The 21,473-nt window shown below is 34.5% G+C and overlaps 1 protein-coding gene across 5 annotated transcripts in view; it reads right to left on the bottom strand.

Moving 5' to 3' along the window:
• PDE1A (phosphodiesterase 1A) overlaps positions 1-21,473 on the bottom strand; it is a 183,405-nt gene that overhangs the window by 26,328 nt on the left and 135,604 nt on the right. For all 5 annotated transcript variants that reach the window (XM_040561584.1, XM_040561586.1, XM_040561588.1 and 2 more), the window contains 8 exons: positions 18,734-18,916; positions 18,231-18,297; positions 17,111-17,227; positions 15,574-15,714; positions 10,630-10,730; positions 8,245-8,370; positions 2,786-2,887; positions 2,546-2,666 (listed from right to left, as the gene is read on the bottom strand). In XM_040561584.1, coding sequence (XP_040417518.1) covers positions 2,546-2,666; positions 2,786-2,887; positions 8,245-8,370; positions 10,630-10,730; positions 15,574-15,714; positions 17,111-17,227; positions 18,231-18,297; positions 18,734-18,916 — 958 coding nt within the window. The remainder of the gene's footprint in view (positions 1-2,545; positions 2,667-2,785; positions 2,888-8,244; positions 8,371-10,629; positions 10,731-15,573; positions 15,715-17,110; positions 17,228-18,230; positions 18,298-18,733; positions 18,917-21,473) is intronic.

The following is a 21,473-nucleotide window of genomic DNA, read 5'->3' as shown; positions in this document are numbered from 1 at the left end:
GTAAATATAGGATTTCTAAAGCAATATTAATTTTGCAATCTCCTCTTAAACTAGATATTAAAAAAGAGAAAATTCCACACTGGTGAGGAATCCATTTGATGTTTTTTTATGTTTTCAATTAAAATAATTAACACATAATTAATACTTAAGTGTCATATAAAACCAAGTCTGCCATAAATTGTAATAAAGGACACAGCATTGATATCTAAATTGATTACTAGAATCTCGTGAGATTTAAAATCAAGATAAAGATCAACAGAGTGAAAAAAAAAATTTCTCAGGTGCTGAACTCACTGGACAAATTATCTTTTGCACTTTTGGATCTCTGCAGACTGAGAGCCTAATGTTGTCTGAGCTGTGGTGCTTCTTTGAGTGACTTGAACTACATATTCCTTATTTTTAATTTTTGAGATCGGTGGGTGTATTTCTATTTTAAACAAATAGCTCAGATTTTCCTTGGCATTATAACACACCTTCTGTAGTTGTTTTTAAACTTTAAAAGTTCTTTGGCTTTTTCCTTAAATTTAACACCTGCACATATTTTAATTATGATTAACAGTTAACAAAGATTTTTGTCTAGGTGAATGTTCATTTTTTTGCTAGGGCCCACTACTTTGAAAGCTGCCTGTTAATACATTGTTTTCTTGGTGGTAGTTATCAAGCTCTGCTGCTTTTTCCTGCAAGGCATAGAAGTAGTTGAATTGCTGTTTTTAGAAAAAGTAATTTTTAGAAAAGAAGAGGAGGACTTAATGGATTTTGTATACATTTGGACTACTTCATCTTGGCTGACACAGATCTGGAAATCCCAGAGATTTTCACCACACGTGTTCAGATCAACAGAGCAGATGAGGCATAACCAAGCCAGAGCATCTAGGAAGCAAGAGGCCTCCCATGTCTGCACTACATTTCTATATGTACAGTTACTTCATCACACTTTATATGTGTTGGAACTGCTCCACACATGCTGTTATTCTTAGCTATTCCATAAAGGGGGAATTCAATTCCTTGCACATTCCTCTACAGCCTAAGTGACTTTCACATTTTATACTGCTGAGCTGCAGAAAAACACACTTGGTGACTTGATTCTATTGCTAAATGCCTGCTCATGGCTTTGAACAGTTTATTTGTGATCCAGCTACTTTGTCTAATGAGAGTATAGCTAAAACATTAGCTGATCCTATGCACTCAACAACCAGCGTAATGCTGTTTATTGCTAATGCTACATCCACTTGACTGAACACATTGCCTCACTGTCCCATGGGCTCTGTCTAGTCTGTCATGTTTTTACAGTTGGTCATTTCTGACCTTTTCAAGTAATATATATCTGTGGTAGTCTGCTCTTCCTTTTTCCTCTGAAGTTCAAAATCCTCATCATTTCCATTTACAGAAACAGACACAAACTCATGACACTACTCAGTATTTCCACAAAATTTAGTCCATTCTTTGTTTAGATTAAGGCACCAGCTCTCCACTCTGTCTCCCCATTGCAAACCCCAGAGTCAAGGATGTCCTGATGCTCCCTATTGAGAATTTGTATAAAGAACCACTAGCAACTAGGCAAGAACATTCTAGGGCAGATCAACCTAATAACCTCCTGGTTACTGACTGGCTGGTTAACTTACTGACTTTTATTCTCTGATCCTTTCTTCCAGCGTGACCTGATTTGAAAATGTTAATATATAGCAAAATAATGACGATCAAGATGAGTGAGACATATACTGTTTCATTATCTCTATTAATCATTTTTAAAAGCTGTGCATAACTGTAGGAACTGTGTAATATCTAAACTGTATTTTGGTTACTTTAAAAGTGTGCATGGCCAAAATAGTCATTACAGGGAGAACGTTCCCCCCTTCAGAGAAAATTTTTTTCACCTGCTGAGGTGAGTCAGAAATTGGCAGTAGTGACACCAACACCTATGTTTTTTTTTTTCTTTCAATTCAGTATCTCATAAAAAAGACTTTCACAAGGGTGTGCCTTCATTTTTGTTTTAGGATATATCCTAAAACATCATCAATATATCATCCAGGGTTAACTGGATGATTCCCTCTAACCTCTGGTTTTGGATCGGGCTGTTATGAAAGCAAAACCTTCATAACGATGTGGTGTATGCATGGCAAGCACTGGCAAGGAAAAGTAATAGGAGGGTTTTCTGAAATATTAAATGGAGACAGAGCTTTGCATTCTTCTCTGAACATGAATCTTTCTATTTCAAGTCCCTCACCCTACCCTATAAACGCTTCTTTTTAACTCAAAGCATATATAAATTTCTGTCTACAGAATGAAAACAGCTTGACAAGTTATATTATTATTGAAAGAAAAAAATGCTACAATACTTAAAATCCTGGTATCAGCTGAAACAGATATGGAGCTATAACAATTTCATCTTATTCACTCACATAAAGTTGAATTAATGTCAGTGGTATGTATTAAGAGTAAGGAATATATACTACTGACTATGCTCGTCAATCAGACTTAAGAAAATACTTAATTGTGTAACAATTGCTTCTTGAACTAGCTTATTTAAAGATTTTTAAAATGGCACCTGTCGAAAAAATTCTTCCATCAGGGCCATGGTCCACCGGTAGTGCAGTTCCCACGATTTTGCTGGATGGCTTATGTCTGCTGCATGTAGAATCAAAGACATGGCTTTGGCTTTGTCTACCCTGTCAATTCAAGGACATGCTCCAATTATCTCAGAACAAAAACAACTATTTGAAGTCTTTTCTTGTACATGAGCTCATTTAAAGACTACAGATAATGAACAGAATGGAAAATGACCTACCCCTCTGCCTGCTGTAGAGTATGTCGCATTGTTTTAATTTGTTGAAAATGACCCGACATATCTGTAGACAAGACCATCTCAATGACCAAGCTACGCAACTCCCTAAGAATAATTAAAAGCAAAATGACTCATTACAATTCATTTATTCTACATATGGAACATTTCTTTAAGCAGTACTTGTTAATTTATAACTTTCTAAACAGCATCATGGTTTTTATTACATTTTTTAAAGCATTTAAATAAATAATTAACAACTTGACCATTATATTGTAAAAGGATTGTGTAGAAGCAATGTACTTCAAAAAATGTTCTCTGTAATCACTATTTCAGAGTCACACTGGTTCGGAATTCCTCTTTTCTAGTATATAAACTAAAATTAAAGGCATTTCTGTAACATATTATAAGTCATTCCTTCCTTTCCAGAAGTAAAGTATTCAAAAAAAGTCAGTCTCTAGACTCACCACCACACAGGAGAATATATTGGTATCTTTTGTTACTGCCCTCATATTGGTGCAAAGCAGGCACAACACTAAATCTAGGAAGAAGACTGAAAACACTCAAAAGAGCAAGAGGTATTACATCTGAAATGCTATGAACATTATGCCAATATATGAATATTATGTCAAACTACAACTCATGTCAGAAGTTCCTTAATGCCTATTACATGAGTCAAAACAAGTTCAGGATTTATAGTTTATCTGTATCTTGGTATTAGGGCTAGAGATTTTGGCTTATCCATCAGTTTTCTCTTAAGTGAATATTAAAATAGTAAAATATGAATCGTGAGAAAGCATATTAATTTTCATAGTATGTGAAAGTACATTTGTTTTGTCAGTAATTATTACTGATTTGGAGAATTCTGCTTTTCTCAAGGTAGAAGGATTGTATGTAGACCTTGTAGGAGTCTATTGCTTCTCTATATGTTTTTAACAAGGCCTAGAGAGTACACATGGTGGAGAATTCATTCACATTAAATCTTTGTTTATGAAGCATATATCTTCATGAGCAAACCCCAATCTTAAGATGTCCAAGTATCAATTACAACAGTAGAATCCTACTTAAGTAATTCTCACTGATCTTTTATACCATATTCAGTCTTTGATTTATTTAACAACATTTGTTTTTCAAAGAAATACATTTTAAAAGAGGTAAGTTGTAGTTTTCTTCAGGGTTGTTAGAATGTTTTTTATAATAAACTATCAAGACTGCTTTTGAGTCAAATTAATGGCATATTTAAGCTGATACCCCTCATTGTTTTTTGTGTTATTCCTGACTTACTTTGATATAACTGGATAAAGACTCAGCCCTCTCACTTCTACTCAAATGATAATATCCAGCCATAGCAACCTGAGTTTAGAAAATGACTTACCTTGTCTGACCTCATAATGAGAGACTAATTTGCATCCCAACCTTTTCTTCTCCACAATGCTTTGAAAGCGTAACCTTCAAACATAGCCAAATCCATTTAAAAAAAGAAAAATGCTAAACTGCATGAAGACTGAGGGCTCAGCATTGTTAAACCTTGCTGCTTGCAAAACTGAAATAATTATCACTTCCATTCCTATGGAAGATTCTCCTATTACCTTTCCAAGTTCTGAAATTTCTTTCAGGAGTATTCAGTAATATGCCCACTCCCATCACATCAGACACACACACAAGCAAAATGCAGCTTCTGGTAGATTCACACTGTCATGGCAAGTGACAAACCCAAATTATTACGTCTGTCACCTGAAGAAGAATAAAACAATTTACTGTCCTTTTCACACACTACTGAAGATTTCAGGCCACTAAAACTGCTAAATAGCAAAGAAGAAGCTCTCCTACCTACAGTATGCAAAGATTTTTCTACCTGCACTCTCATCCATCATTAACAGAGAGACAGAAAATACAGAACCAGTAGAGAAACATTTAACTAAAGTTTCACTAGATCCAAGAGGGCTCAGTGTACTAACATTGCACACAAGATTACTCTTGGAATCAAACCATTCCTTAACCACCTCCCAGGGAAAAAGACCCTTTCAACTTCCATATTGAAGGAGACCTCAGCCAACCTCAGACAGAACTCCCGTAGAGAAACCTCTGCCTACTTCATTAGGCAGTCCACAGTTAAAGGTATCATGATAATACAGTTAGCACTGCTCACGCTACCACAGCAAAATGATGCATAGGTGTTACCACCTTTTGTTCTATGACAAGAAAAGCAACTGTAATATTTATAACACATAGCAATTTTGGGGAGCCCACAGTTTGAAGAATACTGCTTTTGTGTATTCAGTATCCATTTTTCTTAAGTGAATGGTTATCTCCTCTTCTGTCATCTTTTCTTAATCTTCCCATAAACATATGTCCTATGGATATTTGTAAACAAGTAGCAGATGAAATATTATGTGAAAAAATGACATGAATAATGTTGCAATAACAAGAGACAAGGAGTAACACATGAATTTCTCCATTAAGTATTTATCCAATAAACAGAAACCAGTTTTACCTGGATTTGTTCATGACAAAGACATTTAGTCAGTTGGGCACTAGTGATCATAGAGTTAAAACTGCAGGAACAGGATAGGATGAGAACTGAAGACCTAAGGCTCATTTTGCAAGTTATAGCAATCCTGCTTTCCTCAGGCAGAAGACTCCCAAGAACAGTTGTGAAAGAGATGATGTTTATTATGCATTTTTTTAGTCTTTTTTATATAACCATTTATAATATCAATGTATACTTTATGACTGGAATGGTTTGGGACTTTAATACTGCCTGTCCATTTGTAATCATTGACATAACATATAGGGTGCTAAAACACCATGCACCCAGTAAATTAAAGGAGAAAGTAGGAGAAAAAGGGATACCTCTTTAGTTCCTGGGAGGGCTAAGTGACAGAAAAAAGCTAATATGGAGAACTGGAACATATTTTCAGGATTGAGAAAAGAGTGAGAAATGACTACGAATGTCACATGCATTATCCACAAAGGGCATCCTCATTAGGATGCTGGCAGTGTTTCCCTGTTCATACCCAAATTCTGTGTTTTAAACTTAACTGAAGCTGACAGTTTATTAGTTCATTTATCTTAATGTTAATATGCAGAAAAGAAAGTGTAATACTATAAAGTCATTCCTAGTCATTTTGCTTCATCTTGTTGAAATAATTAGCAGAACTACAGTTTAAATAAGCAGGGGTATTAATTGAAAAAAAAAAAAAAAGAAAAAAAAAAGAATTCACTGCAACTCAAAAAACAGATCTGACAGTGGTCAAGAAATTAATTAGTGCCAGGAAGTACATTAAAAAGTTGAACAAATTATCATTTTAATTTACTGCCAATATGATTCAGTGCAAATTTCAAAACTGTTAGTCTAGTAGCTTAGTCACTGTCCTCGGGGGTGTTTAAGGAAAAGTTGGACATGGTGCTTAGGGACATGGTTTAGTGGGTGATATTGGTGGTAGGGGTAGGGTTGGAACAGATGATCTTGGAGGTCTTTCCAACCTTAATGATTCTATGAATTTCAATGTAGATCCAAGAAGTTCACTCTCTAAATAATTAGAAATTGAGGAGCTTCTTTCATTGTACCAACAAACAATTGTATCTGATGACAGGGTGATGGAAATATTTTTGAAAATTAGAAATAAATACCAAGAAATCATGATTTCCATGACTGACCATCTAAAGCATCAGACTTCTACAGGTTGAACATGTTCTCGGACTGGCACTTTGGAAGTTATGCGTTTCATTGAAAGTACAGATTCTAAATGTCTAAGCAACAAAACATGGAACTGTGTGTCCTAGTGTAGCTGCTTGAGCTTATTAATCAGGTTTCATAAATTTATTCTAAATTGTACTGAATAGCCCCACATGTTGGACCAGAAATTCTACTCTCTCTATTAATTTCAAACCCACCAACTTCAAATTGGCTGAATATAATAGTGTGCGGCCACTGTAATCCATCAAAATTCACAAAGCTAAAACAAAATCCCCCAGTAAATTCAAACTGGGTTACAGTGAGAGGAGATTGAAAAGCATTTAGTCTGTGATTGAGTAACTTCTAAAGAAACATAGTATACCATCACATGTTCAAACAACATGGAGAAAAGAAATGCAATAGAAGAGCAAATGGTCCAGAAAACAGGTCCCAGCAGATCAAGATTCTTTCTAATGTTGACATTTAAAATCTGGCTGTATATGAGTATTATTGCAGAAGTTTACAATTTACTTCCAGAGATCTTTCTCCAGAACTAAATTTACAATACAAATTTTATGATAACTAAATCCAAATGAGTATCCTCTGAGAAGAAATCCTTTATGAGAATGAAAAAGTGTATGTTTCTCCTTTCACTTTTTACTAAATTAAAAAATTAAAAATTCTTTAATATCAAGCGTATTGGAGCACCTACAGAAAATAATGAACTGAAAGCCAAAAGGATCAGCCGACTTACATTCAATAATGCATTTGTTTGGCGATGTACTGATCACATAGATAAGTAAAATCATGTAATTCTACCATGTAAATCAGTCCTTACCAGTCTGTAAATATACACTATGCAAAAATTTGTTGTGATATTGATGTATTCTTATAACTGTAGAGTTGTGTAAAAATATAAATGAAGTAAAGTATAGCTCTGTTATTTACGGTGGCATCATTTACTGTGGCAGAACCTCTTGGAAGCAGAACATCTCTGGCTGGATTCACAGTCCACCTATTTAAAAGTTATTTTTAGGATCTCTAAATGATAATAGCTATGTCTACAGAAACACACAGAAGACTCATGTTTAAGGGCTATATGTAGTGTTCTCTATGCTATACAAACAAGCCTCCTTTAATAGCTGAGAAAAAACTCTAGCACTTGCTCATTTTGTTCTTACATATCTTGGTATTTGTGATATGTCAGTTATGATCCTTACTCTTTCAGCTGGTGAAATTTTCATCAGGAAGTACATTAAGAAGAAAAAAAAAAAAAAAAAAGGTAAGAATTCCGTGGTGCTTCTGGATCTTTACTTTATTATTTTGGGACTTTCCATATATCTCATTTTTTAATGCTTAACAAAGATATGACTATGCTGTGCCACATTACACAACAGAAATCCCACAGGCAGTAGTGATCAGACTGGCAGTAGAGTGTGATTCTGCAATGGGGTTTTAACCCACTGTTAGACAAAGATAACCTACCTCAAGAGGGGCAGCTCTGAGGTTTTGCTGAAGAACTATCTTGTCAGAGACTTTGTACACACACTCCAACACTGTGCCTCATAAAAGCACAACCTCACTAAGAAAACTATTTGGCATCTTCCAAACAGTACTTCTTTACACCACAGCAGATTTCTCTAAGCTCTAAATATCCATTACTTGCTCCAGTGCCAAGAGTTTTTCCTGTAATTTGAACTCTCAAAATAGACTCCATAGAGAAGGCCTGGAGTTTTTACTATTTTTAAACATTGGAATTATGTCTGAATGTCAGAAGATGACTTACCTCCAGTCATCTTTGGTTAAATTTGCCAGAATGTTCATCTCTTCTTCTTGCATGAGTCTATAAGCAGCACTTACATGATGATTTTCAAGAACAGAACGATCATTGTACAATATTGCAACATCTGACCTAGTGTTAAAAGACAGAAAAAAAAAAAAAGGCATGATTTTCAACAACATCCCAATGATAGCACTGGAGAAGGTAGGATATTATTTTCTATGAGAACTATTGAGTATATATACATATATATATGTATATATATATTCAACAATGTTTATTTTTTCTGTCAAATACTGATAAGTTTTCCGTACTAAATGTATAACAATTTATCATTATTACCATCATATATATTGTTTGTAGGAAAGTCATAGTTTTAAATGGATAACATTCTATTTATCTTATAAAACTGTGACAAAAAAAATACTGTGAGGCAAACCTAGAGCTTCTTGACAGTAGACTGGATCATAGAGCAACAGAAATGCTCTAATTAGGCTACTCAGAAAAACTCTTTGGCAATACAACCATTTAAAATGCAATGCATTCATGAGAGAGGGTCTACAAATAGAATGGATATTAGGAAGTTACCACCTCTATTCTGAGAATGAAGTGCTTTGGCTCATGCTGCTCATAATCAGAAAGAGCTGTAAATATTAAAATGTTTTAAAACTTCAATTTCATATGTTATAAAAGGATGCCATATTTTGTCAGAAAAACAGCCCAAACTTGAGCGTCATAACAAAGGAATAGCAGAAATGCAAAGCTGAATTTTTGATTGCATATAAGTCTTTTCTAAAGCCAGACTGTTACCTTAAAAGTTATCACCATCAACCATATCCTTTCCTTCCTAATTAGAGCCTAACTTAAAATACCAACATTACATACAGATTCTTCAGGAATTTTGATGTGGTACAGATTTATCAGATTTCAGACTTCAATAATTCTTGGGGAACTTGTTGTCTTAAGACCTTTACCCAACTTGTTAGGCCTCTTTGGGTCTCCCTTCTCTGCTATACATCTCTTCTGATAAAATTGTTCCCGAGTACCTCTGTTTGGTCAACTGAACAGTCTGTACTAGAAGAGAAGTGCATTGATTTAGCAGTGCAGCTATGATGATATTAATAAGGTTCAATCCCTTGTTCTAATGAGTATATATTTGGTGTAACTACCCACATGTATGATAAGGTACCAGGAAACCTGAAAAATTAAAATAGGACTAGAAAGTTTACTTAGAAGGAACAAACCATATCCTACCTAAATGATGAATATGTTTATGTCCATAATTCATGGGAAGAATAATGATTTGCCAATCACATACATTTCTGAAGCACACTTTGGCCCACTTAGCTAATTATGTCAAATTTTAATCAGTATTGGTATTTTATATGACTATGACAGCCATTTCCTCAGCATTTTGCAGGCAAAAGAAACCTGAAATCATGCCCTGGGATGTCACATCAGGGCCAATTCTACTAAGAGCATAGAATGAGCCCCATGACAAAACAAATACCTGCTTGTAAGTATGTCCAAGCAAAAGTCAAACAGCATAATTCATTTTTCCACTTTTGCAATACTTCAGAGCAAAATATTAAAGACAAAAATAGAATAGTGAGATAAACTTGGAACTACAAAATGAAGTTTATTTTTAGAAAGACTATGCTGAGGAAGAAAAGAATTATGCCTTTATTTTAGCTGCAGATCTGTATTTTTTTGATTATTGAAGGGCATATCCCAAGGCCTAAGTACATTCTGGATTTAATTTAACCTTAAGCCTTGGGCCTTTTCTGTATAGGTGAGTGCAAGGATACTTCTGTTCAAAGTAGTAATATTTCTTGACAATAGAGATGTTTTGTTAGAATATGCCAGTGTTTTACTGTATTTATTTATATATGTATTTATTTATTTATTTATTTTGAAGAGCGTGTAAAGTGGGTTGCAACTGAGGATACTGAAAACAAAGTACAGTCTAGAGTGTGCAAACTATAAACGATAAGACACTTAGTACTAGGGTTAATATCAGGTATACCACTTATCACCCACTAAAGGACTGGTCAGTGATTTTTCTTTGATAGGCTGAAAATATTTTAAGTTATATGCTGTTGTTCTGGACCAGAGGATATGACATGCTATGCCTACATCAGAATGCAGTTATCTGACTTTCAAACTGGATTTCTTTATCATAACTACTGCAGATCCTGTCATAACATGCTAGGAGAGGACCCTTGGTATGGATTTATAAAACTGTGCTTGAAGTTTTCTCCCTGCATATTCAATTCATAAAATCAGGAATGGCCTAGCTACCTCATGGCAGTATCAGTAACAGGAATGAAACAGTTCAGATGAATCAACAGCAAACTCTAGACATGATACTTTAGGGACCACTTTGCTTACCTTGTCTGAATATGAAAATTATTTGTGGTCCCAGTATGTTCATAATCATGGATGGCAGCTGCAAATATCATTGCTAAAATTTCCAGTTCTGTGAGCCAGTGCTAGTAAATGAAAAACAAATCTTAGTCATAATTTCTATAACAGCCGAATTCAGATAACTGCAGTACTGGAAGTATTTTGCACTACCTTCAACTAAATTAAACTTCACACTTTTCTGATTTCAGTTGACTATAGATTCATAACACCTAAGTATTATATAATAAAATAAGTCCTTGTGCTTATTAGGATTTATCTAAGACCAAGTTAAATACTTTATGATCACAAGCAAAGTAAATATTGGCAGCCAAAATACATAAGAAGTTATTAAGAAAATTACATGGTATATTTCGCAGCTGTTTTGAGTAGAAAGAATCTAATCTGCTAGACACTATCTGGCACTTGCCAAATTATGGTAAATTCATCTAAAAACTCGATACAAAATTAAGGTTATAATTTATCTTTTAGTGAAAAATATATAAAGTTCACAATACTTTTCTAGGTAAAACATCAGCATTAACTATTTTTCACCTGTACAGAAATTAGGCCCACGGGAGATTTTTTCCCCGGGATTTCCCACGGGAGATTTTTTCAGTTCTAAATTATATTGTGCTTTGTGTTATCATATCATTCAGCTAACTAGAAATGTAAAAATGTGGTGCACAAAGCTGGTATACAGTTACACAGAACAAAGGGCAAGAAGGTTCATCTTCTATACAAAATAATACAGACCCTAGAGTTTTATGCACTTTTATACATCTTGCTAATTGAGAATGTCCTGTATTGATCTTCTTGTGAAATCATCTTTGTTATTTTTTCTTTCAAGTTCTATTTTATTACTGAGAAACCAAGCTCAAGGAGAAAATGTACTCCATCTAAAAAATGGGGTAGAAGCATCGTATGAAAATTAACCCTGCAATCATAGGACTGATTAAGTCAAATGCCAGTTAAGCATTTTCACATATATTTCAGACTTTTTTCAGTGTAGAAGTAAGCTTCTGTACTATAAGATCTAAGAATGATCTTCATCCTTATGCACTCATATAGGCACATATATGTATATGAATGCATATGAGATGTATAAGATGCCAGAAGTTGTACTAATTTTTCAAAGAAGAAAGAAAAACATCAAAATTCCTAAGTTGTGTGAGAACAATGAAATAGGTCATTCAGACACCAAATAAGATAGCTGAGGAACAAGTAGTGCTGGCTGTTGGTGAAGCTGTATAGATTTAAAAAGGTCACAATGGAGGAATGAGAATGTACTGTAAGCAGTTCTAAAAATGGAAAAGATGACCTTCATAGTATTGTGTGTCATAAGAAATCGGGCCATGACTGCTCCTGGCTTTCACAATGTTTTCAACATACCAAACAGAATAGAAACCCAGAAATTATTAGTAACTGAAGCTAAACATAAACATTTTCTTTCAGATGCCTTTTCAAAGCTCTTTTTTTTTTAAGTTGCTAGATAGTTCATTTATAAGTCAAGAGTGCTTCTTAAAAACAGTATCTATAGATTATACAGAATTTTCATACCATATTATACGAAGGCAAGTATTCTAGACACTGTAGCAGTACAGTCAAAATTCAGATTAGTATTAAAATCTACAAATCAGAGAACTATTTAGCTAAAGGATTCCTAAGGAAGCAGGAGAAAGCTCTTAGAGAGAAAATTAAGAATTGTTTCTTCAAAGAGAGAGGGAAAAGCAGTCTCTTGTATCTGGAAGTCTGACAGACTACAAAGAGCTGGAATCTACTTCCCTCCTGGAAGATACTGTGTGATGCAGGTGTAACAACTCTTGGAAAAGATCTCTTCTATTGAGAAATGTTTTGCAGTACTATAAATTTCTTATAACTAAATAGATGCATTTCAACTTTTCATGAACTCTGGTTCAAACTATTTTTTTAAACAACAGTGGATTAAAAAATGAGTAAGAACAGGAGTCTGACAATACACTTGTTGACAGTAAAGACATTTTTTTCCTTTCATTTGAGCAATACAGGTACGTGGGAGGAGAAAAGGGATGGTGGGAAGATGATCGATGACTCAAAAGTTCTTTACAAGATGTATTCCCTGAGACTTGGATTCTTGAATCTTTATAAAGATGAAGACTTCATAAATGCTAGCTTGAGATATATATTTTAGTTGTATCATCTGGGATTTAAACTCTTGGGGAGGTTAATAGATTGTCTGCCATCTGTGATATCTAACTTTCTAACACACATCTGAAGTGTCTGAATCTTTTTTCTTAAGATAGACAGCCAATATCTTCTGGAAAATATAATGAACATTTTATTTCTTTAAATGAGACTCTGAAAATGTGCTATTCTTCACTGAAATCTTTTTACAGGCTTGTGGAAAAGGATAAGTTCTGAACAGCCAAGCATTTTGGCAAATGCCAAAATATGGCTGTATTCCAGGTGCCCATAAAAGATACAAAATGTATGACCTCCTCAAGAGGAGTCATAAAAAGGATTTTCTAAAACCTTTTTCTAACATTTGCTTCTGTATGTCTTTCAGAACTCAACAAGCATGACAGCAATTCTTTGCAAGATTTGGTAGTCAGTACCAGTTCTGAAAAGATACAGTAAAAGCACAAGAATTTGAAATCATACACCAGTCTGCAAAACTCACAGCAATTTGTTATACAATTGCATCAAACTGATGTGAGTATCATCCAAATCCAAGAATTCGTTAGATGATATAGCAGAATTAAAACAGCTACTGCAAGTAGCAATAAAAAGCTACTGCAAGCCAATGCAGTAATCTGAAAAAAAAAATAGTTTGAGAAGCCAACTTCAAATCATTACTGAGTAAGGTTCAGTAAAGGTGTAATCAACCAGGCAACAGGAAAGAAAGGGGAAAAAAAAAACGTTAAGCAGAACATTTGAGCATGATACTGATGAGTTCTCAGACTGCAAATGACATTTGGGACAGAAATACTTTGCAAGCTGCAGAATCACTAGGCCTTCTTTCAAACACTGATTTCTATAAACATTTCTTCTGCCTGGCAAATTGCATCTGTTTGAAGGCACTCTTGACTAAGTGTCGTCCTAGTTAGATAACTTTCCAAGAACTTTCCAATATCATAATTCAGCAATTCAAATGTGAATATTTAAAAACTGGCCTAATTTTATAGGAATATCTTGTACAGGCACTGCAAGATTAATGATCTCCTACAGCACAGTAACAGCAAAGTTTATACTTTTCTAAAAATATTTGTCTAAATCACATCAAAGTGTAGTTACAAGGTTAAGTTGCCAGTTGGAGAGACCTTTCTCATTCTCGTGTGCACCTGGTGAAATAGCAGATATTCAAATACAAAACAGATTCCTTCATTCAGCGTTCAGAGACACCTAAAGCGTGTTGCAAAGTTGTTTAGTCAATGGATAAACATCCCAAACTGAGTGGGATAGCTCATAAAATTCAAACCTTGTCCTGGCATCACAAAGAAAATCTGGGACACTACTGCCTTTTTTGAAGGGGGTAGGAACACAGGCCAAGGGGATGTTTATAATCTGTGAAGAACAAAGGGATTTTTCTCCCTTTTAAGCTGTTTATCCTGCAACATGTCTCACATGACTTCATGCTTGCACTTGATCTCACAGTAGAAGACAAGTCTAGATAGGAACCATGATTCCTTCAAGATTTTTTATTAAAATATGTTTTCTGTAGGTGAACATCTTATACAACTGTAGTTTGGAGTCAGAGAGTCGTCCAGCCTATTCTTCAGTCTCATATAGAAGTCTTTCTCAAGAAAATTTTTCAAGGTTGAAGAGAATCTTGGCTGGTGAAGACTACAGACTTCACTCTATAAGTAGCACTTCTATTAATATGTAGCTTGAAAACCTTCATGCTTAGAAGTAAAAAGCTTCCTTTATGCTATAGAATTCTTGCAATGCCTAGGAATTTCTTGCCTCTGCTGAAGCCAATGGCAAAGCTTTCAGTGAGAAAAGGCTGAACATAAGTGAATGATTTTCATTTATTGTCTATATACTGGAGCACAAACACTTAAACTCAGCCTGAAAATTTTTCTTTCTAAAGGTCTAATGGAAGCTTTTTTGTGCTTTTTTTTGTGCATTTTTTAATGGAATGCTTTTTGTGGCTATGCAAATAGAAATCAGATGCTATCACTTTCCACTTTCTTTTTGTTTTTGTTTTGCTTTGTTGTTATTTTTTTGTTTGTTTTTAAGAAAAAATTGTTATATCCATAGTGAAGACAAATCATCAAAAGAACATAACAGAAATGTCCATTTTCTTTCAGTCAACATTTACTTTTTTTGAGCAAATTGATAGTGAAGAACCTCCCACTACTCGTATTAAGTGAAAGATAAGTGCTTAGAGTAAAAATGCTTGCACAGATTCACTTCAGATTCCCAAATAATTACTAAAGAATACTGAGATATTGCTGTAATGCAAAACAATATAGGCACATACAGTATGTAAAGGCAGTCCTAAATAAGGTTATAAACTTAAAGAAAAAGCAGCTGCAGAGTGTTTGAGTAAGGCTGCACTGATTCAATATACTTTTCAATGGCCAAGACCTCAGCAAATACTAAAGTTTTCTTGCCTGATCACACCTCCCAGGCTCCAATGTGGAAGCAAAAATTCTCACATTCCCACTCCTACAAATGTACCTCTTTCAGTATGATACACAATGCACAAGCCCAGGCAATGAAAAATGAAAACGGTTTAAGATTTTTTTTTCCCTTTTTTCCTCTGCATCAGGAGATTTCCAAGCTGGAAAAACTGTTAAAATGACATGAAGTTCACAGTCTGAACGGTAGTTTGGAATCTCTCTGCATAATTTTTGAGGGAGCTTTTTACTGAAAACACACATACACATTTATCCAAAACATCAGAGACTCTGCAAAAAGAAGTAAATTGAACTTCATTCTATTTCTTACCATGATACCAGTGTGAATCATTATGTAATGCACAGTTTGAGTAACATCAGCTGCATGGATCAAATTGTGATATGGATTTTTGTATTTGCTATAACCAACCTCAAGAGCTTCAGCAAATGTAATAAGATTGGGAACAGGGATCTGGAGGAGGGAAGCAAAAATTAAAATAAATATTTTTTCCTGCAACAGATGCAAAGTTAATCATGCAATAAATAAACCACAAATAAGTACATCATAGAATTTAGTTAATAAATAAGAAAAGAATAATTTAAAATGTAAAGGTCTAAAATCTAATATGCTTCTGGAAGTCTTCATCCAATTCTTGTAGATGTTACATCCTACTACATACACCATGCACAGCAGGTGGTTAATGTACAAGAGACTTTAGACCTATCAATCAAATAGTTTTTTTAGAGGTTTCTGTCTGTATGCATGGATTGCTCATATAAGAAAGGTATAACAGATAGCAGTCAAACAATAAGATTATTTCTTTTTCTTCATCAGCACTACATTGCCTGAGACAAGTTTTCCTTGAATCTGACAGTCTTCATTCCCTCCCTCCTGCTTCCTCCAAGCAATGTATGAAGTGCAAGTACTATCTACCACCATTTTTCCCCATATAATGAAATGATATTTTCCTTAAGATTTTTTAAATTATTATTTAAGACTTTTCTTTAAATATTTTTTATTATTATTATTTAAAAGCCGTGCAAGGTGAACAGTGGGATTGAGAATGGTTTTAAGCCCACCGAGCCAATAACATCGTGTACTTTCTGACTGTGCTGTTAATGGTGGCCCTGATGTGATTCTGACTTCAAGCACCCAGAGCACTCCTGAAAAAAGGTAAGTTTGTGTTATTGGTTAAGTCATTACTCAAACCAACTTCAAAATGTGCCAGCCTCTTCAAAGGGTGCAAAATTTTGCTGTGGAGAGGTTTTGAACTCTATTGAGACTTTAGTTCAGTACTATGATAGTGATAAATTTGACACTTGACCCGGTTTTTAATCTCAGCCTTTCAAATCTGGTTATAAATATTCCATATCGTATTGCAACACCCTGCAAACACTATCTAAAAGCAGCCTTCTCTATATGTATCATCAAAGTTGGTTTGGAGAGGAAGGTTCAACTGAAACCTCTGAACAGTTTTGACCAACACACTATGAACTAGGCTATGAATAGAGTATGTAGGACTAACTACAGTTTTCTGCCTTATTAGGAATCTTTCTTCCATCTATTTAATCTGTTTAATGCTTAAGGCATTTAACTGCTCAATAGCAACATCCCATCCCAAACTGACTTGACATGGGTCTACATAGCATTCGATTTCTTGGGCTGCAGAAACATTTGCCTGCTCTGGGTGAAGTTTCATTCAGTGGAACTATTGGCATATTATGATCTTCCAATTGCCATATTCTACAAAATTCTGCACTGCATTGTATAATAAAATACCATTTCAAATATATCCTGGCTTTCTTATATTTTAAATTTGACATACTTATTTTTGTATACGTATTTTTATTAGTAAATAGTTTCTGACCTTGAAACGGCTCAAAAGGTCGTATCGAGTAAACAGCTCATACATCATAAATTTCAGACTGTGCTCTCCACTTGCTTCATTTAGGGCAAATACGTCAAAAGACCATTTATCAACATCCTGTAAATGAGGGGGGAAAAAAATGAAGTTTCTATCTGTTTAAATAGTTTTCCAGCTCATCACTGGAAAAAATATTTAGATATTTTGTGGTTTTGGAGTTTTTGTTGTTTTTTTTTTTTTTTGGGGGGGGGGGTCAATTTTTTTTTTTATTGTCCAAGTCTTTTGAACTCTTCCTGTTGATAACACATTGATGATAATTTCAATATTAATGATGAAAATAGTTGTGATGATTATGAATAAAATACTCATAACATGACCTATGCAACTTTCTATGCTTCAAATCAAAAGCCTTAATCTTTTACATTTAACAATCTGAGTAAAAATTTTCTGTAGAACCTGATGAAGCTAATGTGAATGTCTGTCCTTGAAATATGCTATTATGCAAGGTCATTAATATAGCCATATAGCAATTTGTGAATAATACACTACTTTCAGGCTGTTAGGAAAAAACATGAGGTACCACATCCTTTCTCAGAACATATTGTTCTATATTGCATACGAAGCCATAGGAACTTGACGTAGCCATAGGAATCTCAAATAAGAGATTGACTTTTAGGTAAACTACAGTGATGCCTTTTAATTCACAGAAATACTATACTTGTTCCATAAGCTGCAGCTTCTTTTGTTAGCTCTGTCCCAATACTACTTCCCCTTTTTCTTTCCAAAAAGGAAAAAAATGCTGCTGAGACACTGATTACCATACTAGTGGGAGCTGATACAATCATGGCTTCGACATTTTTATAAAAATTTCTATATGATCTTGTCCTAATGCTCTAATAACATTGTTAAATTAAATCACAACTAAACAGTGAAACAATAAACAGAACCATATGTTATTTGTGAATTTGTAACTATTAAAGTTCTCTGTTTTCTTTGTTCAGTTCTGCAGTAGTAAATATGGCTAGGGTATGTTCAGTAGAAAAAATGCATTAATTTCACCCTAAAAGACACTAAAAATAAGTACTAATACATTCAAATTCCACAACAATTAAACTTTTTTCACCTTAAATGTTACAATCACTTCTGCTGGGTAAGCCAAACCAACCATGCTAGAAGTTCTACGGTACATCCTAAAAGAAGAAATAAAATATTCAGCCATAGAATTCCATTAAAAAATTATCTTTCATAATCTGTGAAACAACAATAAGCTATTTGAGAATCTGATCCCAAAGATGACACAAGTCTTTTTATGAACTTCTGAGAAAAACTCTTCTCCTGGGGTATTACTGTTTTATGTTCATGCAATCTTTGGTACATTTTCATATAGAAATTTCCAAGCTATAATGTTTATCCCCAGAATTTTCCAAAATCCAGAAGATTTCATTACAAAAGTAGAGGTCTCATCTGCATTTCTGTATATAAAAATACAAAGATTATAGAAGTTGAACCTAAAATCCATCTCAAAGATTTGCTTCAGGCTTCTCCCACCATTTTATAGGATCTTCAACAACAAACAGACACTGTAGTTAAATGCAACGCTTGCTGTAATGAAAAAATAGCTCTCACCTTTCTACAAAAATCCCAGCCTGTACAGCATGCACAATGCTTCGGAATTTGGGCTTTTCTTCAGGTCTCCTCTTCACTATTCCCATTTCCCTCGTGAATGTAGAGGCTAACCAGTCCCGTACTTCCAGCGGGACAGAATCTGACTGGATGTCAGAGAGCTCATCCTCAGTGTCCAAAAGCCTCCTAAAAATTAACAAAAGGTAACTGAGAAGATGGCAGATTGAAGCAAAAGGTGTATGGACATGTGAACAGCTAAAAAAACTTAATTTAACAGGAGCAGAGGTTGTCTATAAAATTAACTTAGTACATCTTCAAATGTTTCTCTGGCAGACATACTTAGGCCTCCAGGAAGGCAGGCACAGCAGGTGTCTTCCTTTCTTCCCCTGTTCATGTTCCAGTAGGTAAAAGATGCTCAAATGCAAGATATTCAAGGAAAGGCAAGAGAAGGATTTTCCACTGAGACATTAACAGCTTTGGTGGATTGAAGTGTAATAATGAGTTATAAAGTCCCAAGGAGAGGTTTATAAGAGTGACTGACACAAATGCCTCTAGAAAGGGTGGGCTGATGCAATAACAAAGAATACCAGTGACCCATATGATCTATCTTCCAAAATGGTACCAAAAAAGTTTTCACACTTACATGCAAAGAAAACTGTATTACCTAACAACACTATGGCAAATTAGTTTCAATGAACACCCTGTATACATGTCCATTGCATTATTCCAGTGCAATAAAAGTATTAATGAGTATGAATTCCTTCTGTTTCGAGATTGATATTCCTGTTGAAGGAAGGGTAACAAAATCATAACAGTAAAGATATTATACAAGATTAGATTACAAGTCAGCTGTCAAAGTTCTTAATTGTTTAAAAATATAGAAAAGCTATGTATACCTTTTGCAGAATGAAAAAAGTAACTTCACTTAAACAGAACTGGAGATCAATTTATTTAGAAGAAACACATAACTAAATATTCTCCTAAAACAGTCTCAATTCTTCAATTCTACATTTCTATGAACATACCAGTAGTAGGAAAACTGCTTTTTTCTTGTTATTACCTGCCCATATCACTCATCTGCTGGGGTTTTCTGAGAACCAAAGTGCTTATTTATTCTGATAATAAGTTTTCCTTCATTAAGTTATGCAAGAAACTTCAGTCAGAATGATCTGAACACAAGTAAAGCATGCCACCCTTTAAAAATATTTTATTAAAAATAGCACCAATTGAATTGCAGACATTATTTGATTATGTAGATCTATTTCTCTGGTGATGTCTTTCTGAAACTACTTGAGTCTCCATGAATTGGACACAAAGCAATGGTGGACAAGGTATATTTAAGTGTGATTTGCTTATATATAACTCCATTGATTCTTCCTCCTATCTGTACATTTTCATATATTTTTAACAGCTCTTTCACACTTTTTGATTTCTTTGTTTCCCTTCATCACCATTTTCAAATCCTTGCCTAATCCAGGTCATTTCTGGCATATAGAAGAATCGAGCAAAAACATGGGTGATGGAGTCCACATGTACATCTAATCCTGAGGGATTATAGGACAATGCCTAGTAGGAAGCATGACACCAGATGTGTCATACAAATTATTTGTGAACAATGAAACATAGGACTTGTAGGACTTGACAACTCGGATTAAAAAAAAATTAAAATACATAAAATTCTCCCAACATCAACCATGCTTACTGAAAGAAGAACAGGAATATTCTTATTTCTTACAGACATAAAATTTTTAGACTACAAGTGTCTTCAACACAGGGTGCAGGAGGAGCAGAATGGACAAGAATTATGAGGTTTTTCTGGCAGTGGGAAACTCGCCAGAAGTCAGTAATTAAAGTTGGAGGAGCAGGACTTCTGCAGAAGAAAGTATTTGGGTAAATTATCTTGCAAAACTGAACCCAGTCTAAGACTGCCAATAGGTCAAAAGCTATAGATTGATTTTATTCCACCAATTTAAAACTATGTTATAGTCCACTTAAATCCCTACTAGTCCAATGCTGATATTAAATATCCCTGGAGAAATCAGTACATTTTTATTTCTGATGAATACTTGGCATTTGATGTATTTGTAGTATAATCAGGAATAAACATTATAATCCCTAAAACAGTTTTATAACTATCCAAAATGCTACTCAAATGACATGAAATTATTCCAGCAATAAAAGGACCACTGTCAGTAGTCTATCTCAGAGCCCACTGCATGAAGAACTCTACACAAATTTGCTATAGTCTGGTGCAGAACCAAATTCGTGGGACCAAGACCTGAACTTTGCAGATATTAGCCACTGGAGTAAGAATTAAGGATAGCAAGACACACTGCAGTTTCTCTAACTTTTTTAACCATTCATTTGTAAAGCAGGAGGACTATTCAGCCTGTACATGATAGCAATGAAGTTACTTTATGAAGACAGAACAGAGAAACCAGAATTTGAAAAAGTGTTGAACCAAGATCTTTTGCTCAGTTTCCTGAACACTCCAGGAATTTTCATGACACCACTCCTTTCTGATGAGAGGTGACTGAACAATGTTTTATGTGAAAGACAGAGATTAAGTGTTTCTGGTTCCTACTCAAATTAGTAGGAAAGCAACCGTAACACAGAATTACATTGTAAGCACAATCCTTTGTAAATATCAGCTCTTACAGATACCTCAGATCAGAACACCTTCAACATATAACCTCAATAAGTCTTCCAGAAGAATTAGTTATTTTCAGAAGCCTAACTGAGA

The sequence above is a fragment of the Cygnus olor genome, chromosome 6 (assembly GCF_009769625.2).
Source record: "Cygnus olor isolate bCygOlo1 chromosome 6, bCygOlo1.pri.v2, whole genome shotgun sequence".
Classification (NCBI taxonomy): domain Eukaryota; kingdom Metazoa; phylum Chordata; class Aves; order Anseriformes; family Anatidae; genus Cygnus; species Cygnus olor.
Note: the sequence above shows the minus strand (reverse complement) of the source record. Positions and strands in the feature narration are given on the sequence as shown.